Here is a 19535-nt window from a genome sequence, read left to right on the forward strand (position 1 = left end):
CAGCCTTATACAACACGATAGGGTCATCTTTGCAGAATGAATAGTTTGCGACTAATATTGGTCTCACATACCTGCTGCCATTTGATAGCTTTGAGGTTCCCAGCTACTGTGTTTCACGCAGAGACGATCGCGCAGAGTAGAAATGACGTTAACAGCGTTTGTAATGTGTCCTTTTGATTTTTATTATTGCTCATGTGATCTGAGTCGAACTGATGAGAAAACATTATAAAACCAGCGTTGAGAAACACTGTGGATTTTACCATCAAGTTGCACCCGTTTTCGGGTGTGAAAACTTGGTAAATTCAGGCGTGAGTCGAGAAACGCGATCCACGTCTGCCCCCCGCGGCTGTTCCCCCTTTATCAATGGCTGAAAATGGTCGCGATCGGGATCACCCCCGAAACGGATGCGACGGCAATTTAAACGCATTTGAATTGACCTCATGGGCTGGACGCCCAAATTTACCAGCACTTCCCGCTTCACCACCACATCTGGGCAGGACCTGGCATTCACTCTCGATGGCTGTCAAACTAATGGCTGCTCTGAACTCTTACGCGACCGGCTCCTTCCAGACCCCTCACGGAGACGTCTGTGGCATCTCCCAATCAACCACGCACATCTGTGCCAGGCAGGTCACTGACGACTTGTCTGCCCAGGCTGGACAGTACATCAAATTTAACCTGGACCAGGCCCATCAGGAAGCCCAGTGTTCGCAGCCATTGCTGGAATGCCTAAGATGCAGGGGACCATCGACTGCACACATCGCCCTCCAGAATCTGCAGAGATTCATCAATAGAAAAGGGTTCCACTCCCTGAATGTTCAACTAGTGTGTGACCACAATATGCATGTTATGCACATTTGTGTCAAACATCCACGCATGGTGCGTGACAGCTTTAGTGTTGGACATCTCGGAGGCATTTGAGGAAGAGCCCTGGGCTGCGGGGGTGGCTCGTGGGTGATATGGGTTACCTGCTTTGGACATGGCTTTTGACGCCTGTGCGGAGGCCTGCGACTGAGGCGGAGACCTGTTATAGTGAGGCCCAAGTAGCCACCCGCGCGATAGTGGAGAGGTGCATTGGGGTCCTCAAGACGCGATTCCGGTGCCTGGACCTCTCTGGCGGGGCCCTCCAGTACGGCCCAGAGATCGCTTCCCCATTGTGGCGGTGCGCTGTGCCTTGCTCAGCCTTGCTCTGCAGAGAGGTGATCTATTGGAGGAGGAGGAGGGGGAGGTTATGGAGGCTGACCAGCCGGACATCACTGGGAGAAGGATGACCAGCAGGAGGAGGAGGAGGAGGAAGAAGAGGAAGAGCTTGCCAAGGAACATCAACAGGCGCTGGAGGGCTGGCAGCCCAGATGAGGCATGCGAGGGTGGCAAGGGAGGCCTTGTTCACTAGGCTGTTCAATCACGAGGGGCTTGAGTCTGTGGGCTCCACCTCCCTCCCAAATTCCTTCGATCTCCTGCAACATTGTCACACCAGAGTGGTGGGCCTGGATACGCTGTTTTAGTGAGTTTTTTGGCAGGCAGATGATGGCTCGCTAAGCACCATTATGATGATGCCCTGGTATAAACTAGTCTGACCCTACCTGAGCTCCGCAGTCACACTGGCACTGGGGCCCATGCCTGTGTAGTGGGTAAGGAATCTGAAACCTCCCTACAGGGCCCTGGAGTGGGGGATGAGTGGGAATCGCTCGTGGGGTCTGGGGAACCACTGCCTTCCTTTTCTCAGTGACACAGCATTGAGGGGCCTCCCCAACTGACATCAACATGAAACATCTCTCCAGAGATCACCAACGGAAGAGAATTCCCATTTGAGACAAATTAGTCACAGGTGGATGTTGAAAAAGACATTTATTTACAATAAAGGTGTTTAAATAAGACATTCTAATGTAAAAACTTATGAACAGAAAATGTTAAGGTGCTTAAATACCTTTCTAACTAGTGTAGCCCTTCACTTGTGCCATCTCAGTGTAACTAAAACTTCCTAACCTTACATGGCCTAACACTAGGTCTTGGTGACTCCCCAGAATGTACCTGGGTGGTGGAGGTGGCCAGCTGCCTATCTTGTCCTGTGGCTTGTGATGCATGTGGTGGGTGTCCTCTGGAGGCTTTAGATCTTGAAGGCCTTGGCCTGCTTCCAGGTGTCTAGGATATTTCCATGTCACCCTCTTCATCCCGCTGCCCCTGAGGAAGAGGGGAGTCAGAAATTGTAGCCACAGTCTTCCAGCTGGAAGCCCCCAGTATGGGCTCGAGCCCTTCCTCCTCCTTTGGGGTTCCTGTGGGCCCCTGGGTCACTCCATGGGATGGCAGTGCTTCTGCAGTGAGCTCCAGAAGCTCCGGCGTCACCTGGCAATGCCAGTCCTGAAGGATCACCTGCATTCTACCCATGGTTGAGCCCTCTACGATGGCCACTTGAGCTGGGGGTCACCTCTCAATGGCTGCAGCAAGTGCCCTCTGAGACTGGGCCAAGCTCTGCAAGCCCTCGGCCATGGCCCTCTGAGACTGGGCCTCGTTCCCAAGGGCTGCTGCCACAGCTCGCTGTGTCTCAGTGAGGATCCCCTGCCCCGGGCTTTCCACTACAGACGCCACCCTTGCAGTGATGGCCTGAGAACCACGCAAGACAGGCAATAGCTGGTCCACCTGAAAGCCTTGGGACTCCTCCCAATAGCCTTTTAGTCAGTCCATTGTAGCCGTCAGCCCCTCCTGCATTCACTGACTCTGTTGCTGCATCTCCAGCAGCTGAGGGAGAAGTGATTTCAGAGGCCCAGCATGTATCCTGGGGCCAGCTGGGTCCTCGCCTCTCGCAGGGCCCCCTCATGCCAGAGACCTTGGACGTCCCCTCCTCCACCCGATGTACATCAGCAGATGTGTCACGCTCACCAGAGAGTGACCCAGAAGCCTCACCACTAACCGGACCCACCGGCGCGTCAGTATCTGGGATGGTGAGTTGTGAGGTGGAAGCTGACCCCAAAACAGTGCCACCCTCAGAGTTCCCTTCCTCCGAGGGCTCGTCCGAGCTGTCTAGGCCAATGGGCGGCGCTGCAGTACGGGCCTGTAGTCCAGAAGGCCCCGGGGTGTCCGGATGTGTCCCTGCAACGCAGGGCACGAGGTTAAGTGAAAGGGAGGGAGAGGAATCCGTGACGCCAAACACATGATTCACATTTCTCCATTGAATTTAGAACAAAGCACCAACAAAATTACAGCACAGGAATAGGCCCTTCGGCCCTCCAAGCCTCTACTGACCATCTGATTTATAACCCCCTAGCCTTCCGGGGACCGAATGCCTCTATTCCCATCACATTCACATAGCTGTAGAAATGCCCCTTAAAAGTTACTATTGTATCTGCATCCACGACCTCTCCCAGCAGCAAGTTCCAGGCCCCCACTACCCTCTCTGTGCAAATAAACATGGCCTGTACATCTCCTTTAAACCTTGCCTCTTGCACCCTCGCCAAGTTGCCTCAAAGTGATTGAAGGAGTGACGGGTGCTCACGTCGCCGAGAGCCTCCATCTCCTCTTACCCTGAGAGCCCCAGTGCTCGCTCCTCAAAGAGGAGGGGGGGGGGTGAGGATCTGGAGGTCTGGCTCACCACCCCTCGTCTTCGCCCTCTCATGGCTGTTCTGGTCGGTCTTCTCGTGCGGAGACAGTCGCCATGAAAGAAACGGTGGCGTGACTCCTGCAGAGTGTCATGTGGCGGGCAAACACAGCGGGGGGTCATGAATGGGAAAGGAAGGAGGTGCTTGGGGGTCAGGATGCTGGGGGAAATTTGGGGGAAGATGCCAAGTAGGGTTCAGTCTTCACTCTTGCTGCATGGATGAGGTCATTCACTTTTTTCCGGCACTGCTTTTGGAGTGGGGTGGGGGGTGGTGGGGTGGTGGGGGGGGGGGGGGGGGGGGGAGGGGCCGGGGGGTGGGGGGAGGGGGCCAATGCCCTGGCACTGACCCAGGCGGCGACTTCCTCCTAGGCCGCATTTCCATCAGCCCCACTTGGTCTGCGTCCTCCTGGGGATAGATGTGTCCCACGTTGCCTCTGCTGCATCCAATAGACCACCTTCAGAGAAAGAGAGGCTGGTTGTGCGCACTTTGTCCTATACTCCCTGCCTGCCTATCCGTCCACTCTTGTGTTTTTGATGGAGCTGCCCCCCCATTAGGGCAGATCAGCTGCAGGCAGCTTGGCAGAACATTCCGGCAAGTTCCATACACTTAGCATTGAGGGGGAAGGCAAGTGAGCACTTGCGGGTGTGCTGCTGGGGAAGGGGGGGGGAGGGTGCTGGGTGGTGGACCAGTGTCTCGATGATTGGGGAAAGGGGAGGTGTCACACAGCCATCGGAGTCCAGGGGAGACGGGGCCTTGTGCGGGAGGGTACGGGTTGAGGGGTGGGGGGGGTATCACTCTGCCTGAGATCAGTGAGGGGGCAAGTGGGGGGGGGGGCAGTCCGCTGCCACCCACCCTGAGATCGATGGGCAGGAAGGGGGGGGTCCGCTGCCCCCTTGCCTGAGATCGGTGGGGGGGAAGGGGGGGTTCTGTTGCTACTCTGCCTGAGATCGGTGGGGGTAAAGGGGGGTTCTGTTGCCACTCTGCCTGAGATCGGTGGGGGTAAAGGGGGGTCTGCTGCCACTCTGCCTGAGATTGGTGTGAGGGAAGGGGGGGTCCACTGCCACTTTGCCTGTGATCGGTGAGGGAGAAAGGGGGGAGGGGCCCACGATCGGTCTGGGCGGTGGAGGGGGTGGGGGGACTAGGGAGTCAGTAATGTTGGGCAGTGTCTGTGGGAGGCATTAACTGGCCTGGGAGCGATGTGGCGGGGAGCTGCATTCTATCATTTTTTTCCCCATGCATGAGCAGTTGGAGGCACCGATCGGAGCTGCAGGATTTCGTAGAATCATAGAACTCTACAGTACAGAAAGAGGCCCTTCAGCCCATCGAGTCTGCGCTGAACACAATCCCACCCAGGCCCTACCCCCATATCCCTACATATTATACCCACTAATCCCTCTAACCTATGACTCCCTGGACACTAAGGGGCAACTTCTTAGCATGGCCAATCAACCTAACCCGCACATCTTTGGACTGAGGGAGGAAACCAGAGTACCCGCAGGAGGCGCGTTAACCCTGCCCACAGGCTTCTGTAGCGCCATTCGGAATCACTGATATTTTTTCAGGCAGAGTGTGTATGGGGGCACCTCAGGACGGGTCTAAAAGTCAGATCTGAAACATTCCCAGATTCAAGTCCACCCAGTGCTTAGAATCAAAGCGGAAAAATCGGGCCCTGTATTTTCATTGGCCCTGCTTGTGCTAACATACACCATTAAAGCATACTTTCCAGGTTTAAGTTTATTCATTGGTGTATTCACACGTAGTCTTGCATTAACGCTGCAATGAAGTTAGTGTGAAAATCCCCTAGTCGCCACACTCTGGTCTCTGTCTGGGTACACTGGGCGAGAATTTAGCATGGCCAATACAACGAATTAGCATGTCTTTCAGACTGTGGGAGGAAACCAGGGGAAACCCATGCAGACATGGGGAGAACGTGCAGACTCTGCACAGACAGTGACCCCAGCCGGGAATCGAACCTGGGTCCCTGGTGCTGTGAGACAGCTTTGCTAACCACTGTGCCACCGTGCCGCCCTTCCTTGCTGTCTTCGGAGAGCATCGTTTTCCCAGGTATACACGTTGAATGTGGATGGTGGGAAAGGGACACTTTCCACCTTTTTTTGGCATCTATCCGTGTGTCAGGCATCCCCCTGCGCAGGTTAAATTCGGAGATCACTAAATACTGCCCAGGGTGGGAATGAAAGTTGGGAATGCTTTACAACAGGCAGGCATTCGCTCTGCTAGTTAACCGCTTGGGCGACGTGAGTGGAAATCAACCTCAATGTGCCTTTGCCCGTTTAAAGTTGACATGTCGACTGCTTCTATCTCGAGATCTGTTTCAGTGAGATTGCCATTGCAGTTCCCATTTGCACAGAGAACCCCATTCACCCGCGACTCACCAAGTCCGTTTGACTTGAAACACTGTCAACTGTGGGTCAGTTGGTAGAACATTTGCTTCCAGATAGAAACCCTACACAGCAGAAGGAGGCCCTTCGGCCCATCGACTCTGCACCAACTGCGATCCCACCCCGCTAATTCCTCTAACCTACACATCCTGGGACACTAAGGGGCAATTTTGCACGGCCTGTCAACCTAACACGTACATCTTTGGACTGTGGGAGGAAACCGGAGGACCCAGAGGAAACTTGCGCAGACACTGGGAGAACATCAAACTCCACACAGGAAGTGACCCAAGCCGGGAATCGAACCCAGATCCCTGGAGCTGTGAGATGAGAAAGTTATGGGTTTCAGACCCTCTCCAGCGACTTGGGCACATGATCGAGGTGATGCTTCTGTGCGGTACTGAAGGGACACTGTCAGCGATGCACTGTTGTTTGGATGCGATAGTTAACCAAGGCACTGTCCATCTATCCAAGTGGGTCTAAAAGAGCCCCGGCACTATTTTAAAGTGCACTGGAGCATCTCCCTGGTATTCTAGTCGATATGTACACCTCAATCGACAATACAGAAAAATCAAGTCATTTTCACATCGTGCCGTGCACACATTGGCTGCTCTGTCTCCTACATTCCACTTCAAAGGTACATCATTGGCTGAAGAGCACTTTGGGACATCCTGTGGTCATGAAAGGTGCTATATAAATGCAACTCCTTCTTCCTTTTCCTCTTCCAGCTGCCAGAGGAAAGGATCATCCTTGGGGAGAGAATAGAGCCAACGTTTTGAGTCTGGATGACCCTTTCTCAGAGCTAAGAGCAAAAGAAATCAAATAAGATTTATACTATGAGGGTTGGGGTGGGATGGGTGTAATTAAACAATGGAAATATAAATGGTGATGTTGAAAGCTAAGTAATGTGCTAAAAGTGTCCATTACGTGAACAGACTGTGTGAATGGCAGGAGAGGGGCAGATTATAAAGGACTCCCTTGAAGAATGTGGCCCTGAGTGACCTGTTAGATGTGCTGAGATTTTCCAGAGGTTTTTGCTTTTGTTTCAGATTCCAGCATCCACAGTATTTTGCCTTTCCCAGGGCAAGGAGACTTTCATCCCAAATCCCAGCAGTAAAATGGGAAAGTGTTTTTTAAGTCACTGAACTATCTGGTCCTCGCAACTTGAACCCCCGAGTAGTGAAAGCTTTCAAGGTTTAACATTGACAAGGCGACAACAGTGGTTAGCACTGGTGCCTCACAGCTCCAGGGACCCGTGTTCGATTCCTGGCTTGGGTCACCGTCTGCATGGAGTTTGCACGTTCTCCCTGTGTCTGCATGGGTTTCCTCCGGGTGCTCCAGTTTCCTCCCACACTCCAAGGATGTGCGGATGTGGTGGACTGGCCATGCTAAATGACCCCTTAGTAGCAGGGGGACTAGCTAGGGTAAATACATGGAGTTATCAAGGTAGGGATTGTGGTCAGTGCAGACTTGATGGGCCAAAAGGCCTCCTTTTGCACTGTAGGGATTCTATGATTCTAAAACTAGTTATGTTGCGTTCTATGGGGTCCTAGTCCAAAAATGTACATGGCTTTAAAATGTTGCAGGTTTCAAACATTCTCTAGGAGGCACTTGTACTCTAGGAGGGCTTGTACTCATTAGAGTTTAGAAGGATGAGTGGGGATCTTATTGAGACGTATAAGGTGATGAAAGGGATGGATAGGGTAGAGGTGGAGAGGTTCTTCCCGCTTAGAAAGGACAGCAGGACTAGAGGGCACAGCCTCAAGATAAAGGGGGGGGGGGCAGTTTAGAACAGAGTTGAGGAGGAACTTCTTCACTCAAAGGGTGGTGAATCTCTGGAATTCTCTGCCTGTTGAAGTGGTTGAGGCTACCTCGCTAAATATATTTAAGATGCGGGTAGGTAGGTTTTTGGTAGGCAAGGGGATTAAGGGTTATGGGGAGAAAGCGGGAAAGTGGAACTGAGCCACGACAGATCAGCCATGATCTTATTGAATGGCGGGGCAGGCTCGAAGGGCTAGATGGCCTACTCCTGCTTCTATTTCTTATGTTCTTACGTTCTTAGGTCATTTTGACTGTGGATATTGGTCCAAATTGGGCTTGTCTGTGGAACGTACATCCCAGTGATATGAAAAAAATTAGAACCAGGATTGATGTGTAACAAGCAGCTGTTGCGATAACGCCAATTTCCACAATCACCCAAAATTACACCTTCACATTTGAATGCAAATGGTACTCTAGTACAAAAAGCTCAGCGTTAAAACTGTACAATCAGTTTTATCTTAGTCACCAGAACTGCTCGCAAATCCCAAGTGCTCCAAGATATTCCCTCCCTCTAGTCAGATGTACCAGTGGGAAATAAACTGGCGTCAAACTTGCATCAATTGTACGATAATTCTACTACATTCGTGGGCAAATAAAGTGATCTGTTTACACTGCCAAGCAAAACTCCTGGGTAGTACTGGAACCTTCCTACTGATGGTCAAAGGCACTGTTGGAGGTTCATCACTCATGGGGCTTTGCCCGAGGAATTGTCCTCATGTGGGACACTGGCCGAGGAATTGTCCTCACTGGTAACCCATCCTTGCCCAAGTCCCTGTGCACAGGACCAAAGTGATTCCGGATGCCAAAGTCTCTGACGACAGCTGAACTGACCCATTACTGTTTGTGCGATTGTTGGGAATTTGTGCAGACAACGGTTTTCGTACAAATCATGATTTTACTGTCAAAACCATTTACAAATTAGCAGTTTACACTACAACTTAATGACTCCCAGGTACGTCACCTCTGTTACGCTTGCGATACATCGAAACGGCAACAGACTAAGTGTTCGGAAAAGATTCACGCCCCATCCACTGTCTGGGAGGTCTTGCACGAAAAGCGACACAATAATTTAACGCGCTCACTCTTTCTAATGCACAACGTTCTGTACAAAGTCTTGGGGGGACCTCAGTGGCCCCAACTGGTTCTTGTCTAAAGACATGGGATGCGGTGACCCAACTTACAGCCCCACAGCAGCGTCGAGACTTAACCCCACAAAATATGCCAGCCTGCCACACACGAGGGCATATTCCATGGCGCGTAGAAAATTGTACGTTTATTAATTGCAGAAGTCTTGGGCTATTATGCCATGCGCAGCTGAAGCCCAAGAGGTTTGGGGGAAGGCTGTGCCAACTGCGCCGGAGTAAATGAGCACTTTTACTGGACTGAGAGGCTCTTGATGGTTCCCTTTCTCTGGACAGTCTTTGGTATCCCTTCTGCTAACCTTGGCGAACGCCATTCTTCAAAATGGATGAAAGGAAACATTAAATTAAAAGCCAGCCCAGGGTTCTGGTCGGCATGTGCAAATTGCAGCTTCCCCTCCGTGGCGCAGTGCGGCAACTGGATTTGTTGAGGGGCAACCAGTTTTATATGGGGATTTATTTGTTACGTCAAAGACAACTTTAAAAAGAGAAAAGAGTTCAGGAAAAAAAAAACCCGCCAGTTTCCTCGTCGTATGCTTCAGCTAGCGCGGGTTTTATGATTCTGGCTTCTTGGCTGTTCTCTGATACTCTTCCAGCTCGTTTTTCCTGTCCATTGCTTTCTGCAGTTCCTGTTTGATGAGCTGGATCTGTTTCTCCAGTTCTGTGAGCTCGTGAATGACTGAGTGCCTGGCTTTCGCCAGAGGCTCGGGTTTGCCATTGGAATTAATGGTGAGAGGGAGCTCTTTCACCACGGGGGGTAGGTCCTCGATCTGACAGGGTTTCAGCTTCATTTCAGGCTGTTGGACGTCTTTGAAAATGCATTTTGGCTTGTTCCAGTGAGAATGGCTGGTCGTATTCCATACAGTTTGCTGGTCGTTTCCTACATTGCACCTGAAATCAAAAAAGTTTGATTTAAGTTTGGTGCGGACTGGAGATGGTATTTGCAAAACAAATCTACTGCTCTACATTACAGAATCCCTACAATGTAGGAGGCCATTTGGCCCACCAAATTTGCACCAATTTATCTTATCCAGGCCCTCTCCTCCATCCTATCCCCGTAACTCCACACATTTTCCATGGCTAATCCATCTAGCCTACACATCTCGAGACACTAAGGCCAATTTAGCATGGCTAATCCGGGATTTCCTCCCACAGTCTAAAGACGTGCGGGTTAGATGCATTGGCCATGTAAAATTGCCCCTTAGTGTCCCAGGATGTATAGGTTAGAGGGATTAACAGGGTAAATGTGATTGATTATGGAGATAGGGCCTGGGTGGGATTGTTGTTGGTGCAGACTCGATGGGCTGAATGGCCTCCTTCTGGATTACAGGTTTCCATGTTAATCCACCAAATCCGCACACATCTTTGGACTGTTTTAAGGTCACAGATGGTCACAGAGATGTGTTTTAAGGAGTAAATTGAAAGGAGAGAGAGGGAGGCAGAGTGTTTTAGGGAGGGAATTCCAGGACTTAGGGCCCAGGCTGACTGCTGACATGGTCAGTCAATGAGGGAGGGAAGGGAGTTTGACATGCATAAGAGGCCGGAACCTGAGATCTACAGAGTGCTCGGAGCATTGTTGGGTTGCTGAATAGAGACAGTGAGGGATGAAACCTATGTATTATTCCATATACAGGGGGTCTTATGGCTCATGGTAAGGTCCCTACCTTGTGGCCATTAAGCTCTGGGTTCAAATCCAACGCCAGGACTTGTTGGCCATGGAAGAAGCATTCGTTACACAGCCCAATGAGCTGATGGCCAGCTCGGGAATTATTCCTGAACGAATAATATTCCCAAAGGAAATTCCCTAAACTCAAGTCCATGTTAGAGAAATGAACATAATGGGTAGCAGGGTGGCACAGTGGTTAGCAGTGCTGCCTCACTGCTCCAAGGACCCGGGTTCAATTCCGGCCTCGGGTCACTGTCTGTGTGGAGTTCGCACATTCTCCCCGTGTCTGCGTGGGTTTCCTCCAGGTGCTCCGGTTTCCTCCCACGCTCCAAAGGTGGATGGGTTAGGTTGATTGGCCATGCTAAATTGCCCCTTAGTGGGTGAGCAGGTTAAATAAGTAGGGTTATGGGGATAGGGCCAGAGTGGGAATTGTGGTCAATGCAGACTCGATGGTCCAATGACCTCCTTCTGCAGTGTAGGATTCTATATCTCCCTTATGCTGCTCACTGACAAATATTGTCTGGTAACATGGTGGGTGGCACAGTGGCTGGCACTGCTGCCTCACAGTGCCAGGCACCTGGGTTCGATTCCCGGCTTGGGTGACTGTCTGTGTGGGGTTTGCACGTTCTCCCCATGTCTGCGTGGGTTTCCTCCTGGTGCTCCGGTTCCCTCCCACAGTCCAAAGATGTGCAGATTAGGGAGATCAGTGAGGTAAATGCGTGCGGTTATGGGCCTGGATAAGGTGCTCATTCGGAGAGTCAGTGGAGACTCAATGGGCCAAATGGCCTCCTTCTGCACTGTAGGGATTGTATGATTTAACATTCCTGGGACATTTTACCACCTTAAATGCATGGTATACATTTGGCAAACTCAAAGCCAAGTGAAAAATAATGCAACCAGAATTGGCAAATTTGCATTAAGTCCAATTAACAACCCAACATTAGTTTCTAGTTATCTTACCTACAGCCTCATGGGCCAACATCAAATCCTATTTCTTAATAAACCCTCCTTCTGGCACGTAATAGAGAAACGCTTCAAAAGAAATTGAGTGCGAGGCACTAATGGAAACATGGCACATTGATAGAAGTGCTATGGTGCAGAAGGAGGCCATTCGACCCATCGAGCCTGCGCCGACCACAATCCCACCCAGGCTCTATCCCTGCAACCCCATATATTTAACTTGCTAACCCCCCTGACACTAATGGACAATTTAGCATGGCCAGTCCACCTAACCCGCACATCTTTGGACTGTGGGAGGAAACCGGAGCTACCCAGAGGAAACCCACGCAGACATGGGGAGAATGTGCAAACTCCACACAGACAGTGACCCAAGCCGGGATTCGAACCCAGGTCCCTGGAGCTGTGAGACTGTGCCACCCTTGGTTCTTGGTAAATTACAAGCATAGAGCCCCACAAAGTTAAACATTTCTGTGTAAGCTATTGTTTCACCAGGTAAATTTGTTTCACACATCAGGAATAAATGTGATTTAAACCACTGAAGCTTTTCTCTTCTGATTTAAGGTAATTTTAACTTAACTTGCTGGGCTGAAATCTCATTCACTCAGGAGAAAGTCAGTTTTACACTCCATTGTTTTCTGCTTAGAGATTCACTTCCCAGCTATAAATATATTCAATGATGGAACATTCGCACCCTCACGTTCACAAGCCTTTGGATGAAATAATTTTGAAACCATGGAATCCCTATTGTGCAGAAGGAGGCCATTCAGCCCATCGAATCTATACCAACCCTCCACCTCCTTTTGCCCTATTCCCATAACCCCACACATTTAACACAGCCAATCCACCTAACTTGCACACCTTTGGACATTAAGGGGCAATTTACCATGGCCAAGCCACCTAACCAGCACATCTTTGGATAGATAATAAGAGCCAATTTAGCATGGCCAACCGACCTAACCTGCACATCTTGGGACACTAAGGGCCAATTTAGCATGGTCAATCAACCTAACCCGCACAGCTTCGGACTGTGGGAGGAAATTGGGAACACTCGGAGGAAACCCACTCAGACTCGGGGAGGATGTGCAAACTCCACACAGACAGTGACCCAAGGCTGGAATTGAACCCGGGTCCCTGACGCTGTGAGGTAGCAGTGCTAACCACTGTGCCACCGTGCTGTGCCAACTTCTCCTTCTCGCCGTTGAAGGTTCTCATTGAAATCTACCTCTTTGATCAACATTTGGCAATCCACTCTAATATTTCCTGATGTATCTCAAATCCTTTGCTTTCAAACGCTCCTGTGAAACTCCTGAGAAGGTATTACTGGGTCAAGGGTGCTTGACAAACACAGGTTGTTATTCTGGCTGTCAAGTGGCACGTCCCAGCCAGCGTTTGTTCTCTGCGAGATGTACAGCATGATTTCCGAGGAGATCAAGAGAATACTTTCCCTCAGTAAAATGCGTCAGTGGCCATCGGAGAAGATCAACTTTTAAAACGTTACCAAATAATTGATGCCTTCTTCAAAACCAGGGACAGGAAAGTTCCTTACAAACGCATTCATGGCCACTGGCAGCAGTTCAGTTCCAACCTTCGAGATTAATACACATCGCAACCCGTGATAGAGAGCTTCACAATCAGGTTGTTTCATTAAATACGACACCAGCTAAGTCGCCATTACTCTGTACATGGTAAATACAGGGTACTGAGTTAGCTGGCAAATCGGTGTTTACTTCCCAGCAAGACTGTCCTGGTGTGCTTTATGACATTACACGCACATCTTACTTACTCCAAAGCCATTTAATTCCTCCTTACTTTGTATTCACCGGGAACAACTTGCGTTTGCAGAAGAGCTTTTACACCAAGTAGACAACTCCAGGTTCCTCACAAAGACGTCAAGAATGGGCACAGAATCAAAAGGGGGGAAGTGTTGGCATGAGCGATTGGTAGCTTGGTCAAAGAGTTGGGTTTCAGAGAGGGGCTTTGAGAGAAGGGAGGAAGGTGAAGCGGATGGGGGGCTTCAGGGAGGGAATTCTCAGTGCCTGTGGGAAGTCATGGCTACTATTGGTGGAGCAAGTTACAAAGGATGGGATTTTCCGACCCCTCCCATTGGCAGATCTTTGATTTCAGCCCAAAACGACCTCCCTTCTGTGCGATGGGTTACCCAGTGATGGGACAGGTGAGGTACTCAAGATGGTGTAGACAGCAGTGAGACTGGAAGGTCCCGGCAGTGGTGAGCTGCCAGAAAACATGCCCTTGAGGTGGTGGTGGCCATCTCGCACTGCTGTTTAGGTACTCCCACAGTGCTGTTAGGGAGAGAGCTCCAGCAATCTGACCCAGTGACAGTGAGAGAACATAGAATCAGAGAACCCCTGCAGTGCAGAAGGGAGCCATTGAGTCTGCACCGACGACAATCCCACCACAGGCCCTGTCCCCACTTAAATCCATGGAAAGGCGAGGTGTATGGGCAAACTGGAGCTGGGATGGGGGGCTTCAAAGGAAGAAGGGTTCAGAGTGAGGCTTCCTTTTGAGGAGGAAGTTGATGGTAGCTGCTTTCAAAGGGAAGGGAGTCATAATTGAGGAGGGAATGGTGGCAAGGAAGGAAAGTTGGATCGAATGTTATATAAAAAAACGGGATATAGGTTTCATGGCTGAAATGAGCAAACACGAGAGAGAAAAGGAGTGAAACTGGAGGCAGTGGTAGGTTTAGGGTTAAGCGCAGAGGTTCTGGGGGTGTTGGTTTCTGGTGGGAACTTTGGTTTGGTAGAAAGGATGGTGCCTGACATTAGTAACTAAGGCACTTCCAATTTGAGGGTGATACAACTGAGAGCGGAGAAGCTTGGAAGACATCATTGTTCTCAGCGTAATCCCACAACAGCGTCACATCTAGTCCAGCCAGATGGATGGTAATCCACTGCTCTAGTCTTCATTCTTTACACTTGAAGAAACAAGGATGTGGATGAAACCGAGAGAAATAACTAGGATGATGAACTGTTGAGGTTTGAAAGGAACAGGAGCATCAAAGGGTGAGCAGAGGGAACGAATTAACAGCTACAGAATTATTATGGTAAAGAAAGGCTAGTCCATTTGAGCACTGTTGGATCAGAGGTACAAATTCAGAAATATTTCCAAACTTTATAAAAAGTGGTCTGTGTGGGCGACGGATAGAAAGAAACAATTCTTAAATTCCTAATCTCATCATCCAACAAAAAACACAACATTTTTTGCCCATCTTGAGTTGCCCTTGAGAAGTTGCTAGTGAGCCATCAGGAACCATTTGGTGCAGATACACGCACAGCGTATGGACAACAAGGGGCCATTTATTTATGCGGTACATTCGCCAAACAATAAAGGAGGGTCACAGAGCGCCAAAGTCGCCAGTACTGTAACAGTCGCGATGAAACTGCAAAGTAAGGTCAAGGAATTAAAACAGAAAGCAAGAAGTTGACTTTACAAATGAACGCCTTGGGAGTTTCGCCGTGTGGGAACAGGAGTCAGTGGCTCGCTTGCTACACCTTTCTGTTCAAAAATTCACCCCACGACTTCTCAGATTGTGAGAAGCATCTCTGAGAAAAGGGATGCGAATGACTGAGTGCTATTTGTGTAACCAAGATCCCTTACCTCTTTTGTAGTCTGTTCAGTTTGCGCTGAAATTGTTCGTCATTGAAGGATGTATTTAAAGCTCGATGGAATCGCTGAAAAGGATAAACAGATTATTCACTGTGTTTGCAATTTACTTCCATTCATTCGTGGGATGTGAGCTAGACCAGCATTTATGGCCCATCCCATGGAGCATGGCCTCAAAATAAGGGGGATCAGATTTGGGACTGGGTTGAGGAGGAACTTCTTTATCCAAAGGGTTGTGAATCCATGGAATTCCCTGCCCAGTGAAGCAGTTGAGGCTACCTCGTTGAATGTTTTTGAGACAAAGATTGATTTTTGAACAGTAAAGGAATTAAGGGTTATGGTGAGCGGGCGGGTAAGTGGAGCTGAGTCCACAGGAAGATCAGCCGTGATCTTATTGAACGGCGGAGCAGGCTCGAGGGGCCAGATGGCCTACGCCTGCCCCTAGTTCTTATCCCAAATTGCCCTTGAGGATGTGGTGGTGAGCTGCCTTCTTGCACTGCTACGCAAGGCTCCCACATGCTGTTAGGGAGGGAACTCAGCAATTTGGCCCAGTGACAGTGAAGGAAAATGGAATCAGAAAAACCCTACAGTGCAGAAGGAGGCCATTCAGCCCATTGACAATAATCCCACCCAGGGTTCTATCCCCCTAACTCTACGTATTTACCTTGCTAATCCCCCTGACCCTAAGGAGCAATTTAGCATGGCCAATCCACTTAACTCGCACATTTTTGGACTGTGGGACGAACCCAGAGGAAACCCACGCAGACACGGGTAGAATGTGCAAACTCCACACAGTGCCAGGCAAGTTTTTTGTACACAGAGGGTGGTGAATGATGCAATGTGCTGCCCCCTGGGGAGGTGATGGGAGCAGGTACGATAGGGGCATGATGGATTGAATGATCTCCTTCTGCACTTAGAATCAGCAAGAGTTTCCTATTCCAATCACAACCCAGTTACCACTGCTGATGGAGAGATACTCAGGCATTAGAAGCAGAGTATTGATCCCACTGGTACTCCCAAAGGCCTCCTTAAAGCAGAGCAGGCTATGAGAAGATCGAGAGAGGTGTCAAAACTTAAGGGTGGTTTTGATCAGGTAAATAAAGAGAAACTGCTGTGAAGGGGCACAGCCTGAAGATAACCGACAAAAGAGGTGACAAGAAATTCAATTTCTCAGAGGGTTGTCGTGATCTGGAATGCATGGCCCATGTATAAGTTCATGAGGGATATAGATAGGATGAACACACATGGAGTGGGGCTTTCTGGCCACGCTCGCCACAGAACTGGGAAATCCCACCCCAGGTAAACTGACCTTTGTATGGTCTATGGTCTTTCCCCTCCGCCCGCTACAGTTGCCGTGGCAGGCGCAATGGGGGAAATCCCCCTCAAAGTCTTTTTCCCAGGGAAGGTGAACTGAAAACCAGAGGGCGTAGGTTTAAGGTGAGAGGGAAAAGATTTAAAATGGACCTAAGGAGCAACTTCTTCACACAGAAGGGGTGCGGGGCAGCCTGGTAGCACAGTGGTTAGCACTGCTGCTTCACAGCTCCAGGGACCTGGGTTCGATTCCCGGCTTGGATCACTGTCTGTGTGGAGTTTGCACGTTCTCCTCATGTCTGCGTGGTTTCCTCTCACAGTCCAAAGATGGGAGGCTTAGGTTGATTGGTCATGCTAAAATTGGCCTTCAGTGTCCTGAGGTGTGTAGGTTAGAGAGATGAGTGGGCAAAATATATAGGGATAAGGGGATAGGGCCTGGGTGGGATTGTGTTTGGTGCAGACGCGATGGGCTGAATGGCCTCTTTCTGTGCAGTGGGATTTCTAAGAGGGCGCTGCATATTTTTAAAAAAATACTTATTCATGGACATGTGCATGGCTGGCTGGGCCAATCCTTATTGCTTATCCCTGGTTGCCCTTCCTCAGAGGGCAATTGCTGTGGCTCTGGAATCACATGTAGGCCAGACCAGAGAAGGAGGACAGATTTCCTTCCATAAAGGTCATTAGTGAGCCAGATTAGTTTTTCCGACAATCGACAATGATTTCATGGTCATTAGTAGATTCTTAATTCCAGATTTTATGGGATAAGCTTCCATAGAAAGTGGTTGAGGCAGGTTCAATAGCAACATCTCAAAAGCATTTGGGTAAGTACATGGATGGGAAAGGATTAGAGGGATATGGACCAAACGCGGGCAATTGGGCCTAGCTGGGAGGGCGCCCTGGTAGGTATGGACTGGCCGGGCCGATAGGCTTTCTTCCGTGCTATATCATTCTGTGACTCCATGAGTGGGATTTTACAGCCTCACTCATCCCAAAACCATAAAATCCCGCCCAAGGTCAACTGACCTACCCATTGTCCACCCATCGTCCACTCCGATTCCCATGGCGGGCAAAATTCCGGCGTATGTCTCTGAAGGGTGGTGTAAGCATATTCAGTGGTAACATTCGAAAGAGAGTTGGATAGATACTTGAAGGCAATAAAATCTACAGGAATCAATGTGAAAAGAACTGGAGTGTGCAACCACCAGCAGCAGACACAGAGATGGGAACGGAATGGCCCCCATCCATGCTGCACCATTTGTTTGCTTCTTTTAAAAAGTAGTCAGGTCAGGGAAGGTAGGAATGGGATTGCGACTAAGCGAGTCAAATTGTTTAGGGAAGGGAATCGAGATAAAAATTGGCAAGACAGTAATAATACGCTCTGTGGCAGGAAAAATCTTGAGGGCGTGAAAATAACAGGGAAATCAATAAATTGAAATGTGTTCTGCTCTTCTTAAAAGTGGAAACTCTTGAAAGGCACGGCAGTTTGGTTCGGGTAATGGAACTAGTACATTTGATATGTTGATGAGCCTAGCAACACTGAAAACAGATGTATACCTAAGGCAAGTTGGTAACAATGGGAGACTGAACATAAAGGGATTGAACAAAATGTCAGAGGTTCAAAGGAGGACACAAGGTGTGAACTTTTCATTTACATTCTAAAAGGTAGACTCATAAAATGGAAAGTAATAAAGTCTGACTTCTGAAGAGGTTCGTTCAACAAGATCACAAGGGGGGAAAAAAACATATCAGAGACTATGCAAGAGTAGACCTTCAGAGACATAAGCCCACGGCAGGAATAGTTGGTTTAACTCCAGAAAGCTATGCCTGTGAACAAAGTCTGCCTTGAACAATCAGTTGTTTTATCTGACATTAGAAGCAACTCCAAAAAAATATAGCTAAGTGCCTGGTGTGGTAGCTATTATTGGATTTTGCTTAGAACTTAAAAAAAGTACTATGAGATGTTGTGGAAATCTGGGGAGAATGAGCACTGACGGTCGTGAAATAAAGCTGTTTAGAACGGCTAAAGCTAGCGATACAGTGTTTCGCCATTGTTTTAATTAAATGTTGTTTATTTTGTTGCTTAATAAAAAATTATTTCATTTAAAATCATCACAAAACACCTGGGACATCATTCTGTGCTTTTCAAATCATTCTTCACATTATCTCAAATTGGAAAATACAGTCAAGAGCAGTCATTTCCCTTCGAAATAAACTGGTGTTTACCATCAGCAATGCTCTTAACACATGCGCACCACTCTGTGGGATGTGGGCATCGCCGACAAGGCTGGTGTTTGTTGCCCCCCCCACCTCTAATTGCTCTTGAACTGAGCAGGTCATTTCAGAGGTAAGCACATTGTTGTGTGGATCTACAGTTATGTGGGGGGCCAGATCAGGTAAGGACAGCGGATTTCCTTCCCCAAAGGAAACTAGTGAAAGATGTTTTTTGTTTAACAACAGTCAATGATGATTATCATGGTCATGATGAGACTAGCTTTATATTCCAGATTAATAAACTGAATTTGAATTCCACCAATTTGGTGGGATTTGAACCTGTGTCCCCAAAGTATTAGCCTGAGTCTCTGGAATACTAGCCTAATGATATTACCACTATATCACCATCTTCCCACTATATGACATGAATTCCCTTATTCCTTCTGTAGAAAAGCCATGTATTAGGAGATATAGGTTTAAGGTGCGTGGGGAAAGGTTTAGAGGAGATGTGTGAGGCAAGTTTTTTTTACACAGAAGGTGGTGAATGTCTGGAACAGGAGGTGGTGGGAGCAGGTACGATGATGGCATTTAAGAGGCATCTAGACGAATAGGATGGGAATGGAAGGATATGGACTCCGTAAGTGCGTATGGCTTTAGTTTAGGCAGGCATCATGATTGGAGCAGGCTTGGGGGGGCCGAAGGGCCTGTCCCTGTGCTGTACTGTTGTTTGTTCTTCTATTCTCTTTGTTCCAAATTCTCTAAAGGAGGTACTTGGAATAGCAAAACAGCACTCTTAATGGTCCCATAAGGTTTACCA

At 49.1% G+C, this 19535-nt stretch overlaps 1 protein-coding gene across 1 annotated transcript in view; it reads right to left on the reverse strand.

Moving 5' to 3' along the window:
• Nucleotides 1-8763: 8763 nt before the first annotated feature.
• Nucleotides 8764-19535, reverse strand: part of grin3a (glutamate receptor, ionotropic, N-methyl-D-aspartate 3A) — a 148824-nt gene continuing 138052 nt past the window's right edge. Inside the window, exons 8-9 of the mRNA XM_080188457.1 lie at nucleotides 15191-15264; nucleotides 8764-9840 (exon numbers count right to left, since the gene is read on the reverse strand). Coding sequence (XP_080044583.1) covers nucleotides 9504-9840; nucleotides 15191-15264 — 411 coding nt within the window. The 3' untranslated portion in view covers nucleotides 8764-9503. The remainder of the gene's footprint in view (nucleotides 9841-15190; nucleotides 15265-19535) is intronic.

This window comes from Carcharhinus amblyrhynchos, chromosome 5 (genome assembly GCF_965287045.1).
Source record: "Carcharhinus amblyrhynchos chromosome 5, sCarAmb.v2.hapA, whole genome shotgun sequence".
Lineage (NCBI taxonomy): Eukaryota > Metazoa > Chordata > Chondrichthyes > Carcharhiniformes > Carcharhinidae > Carcharhinus > Carcharhinus amblyrhynchos.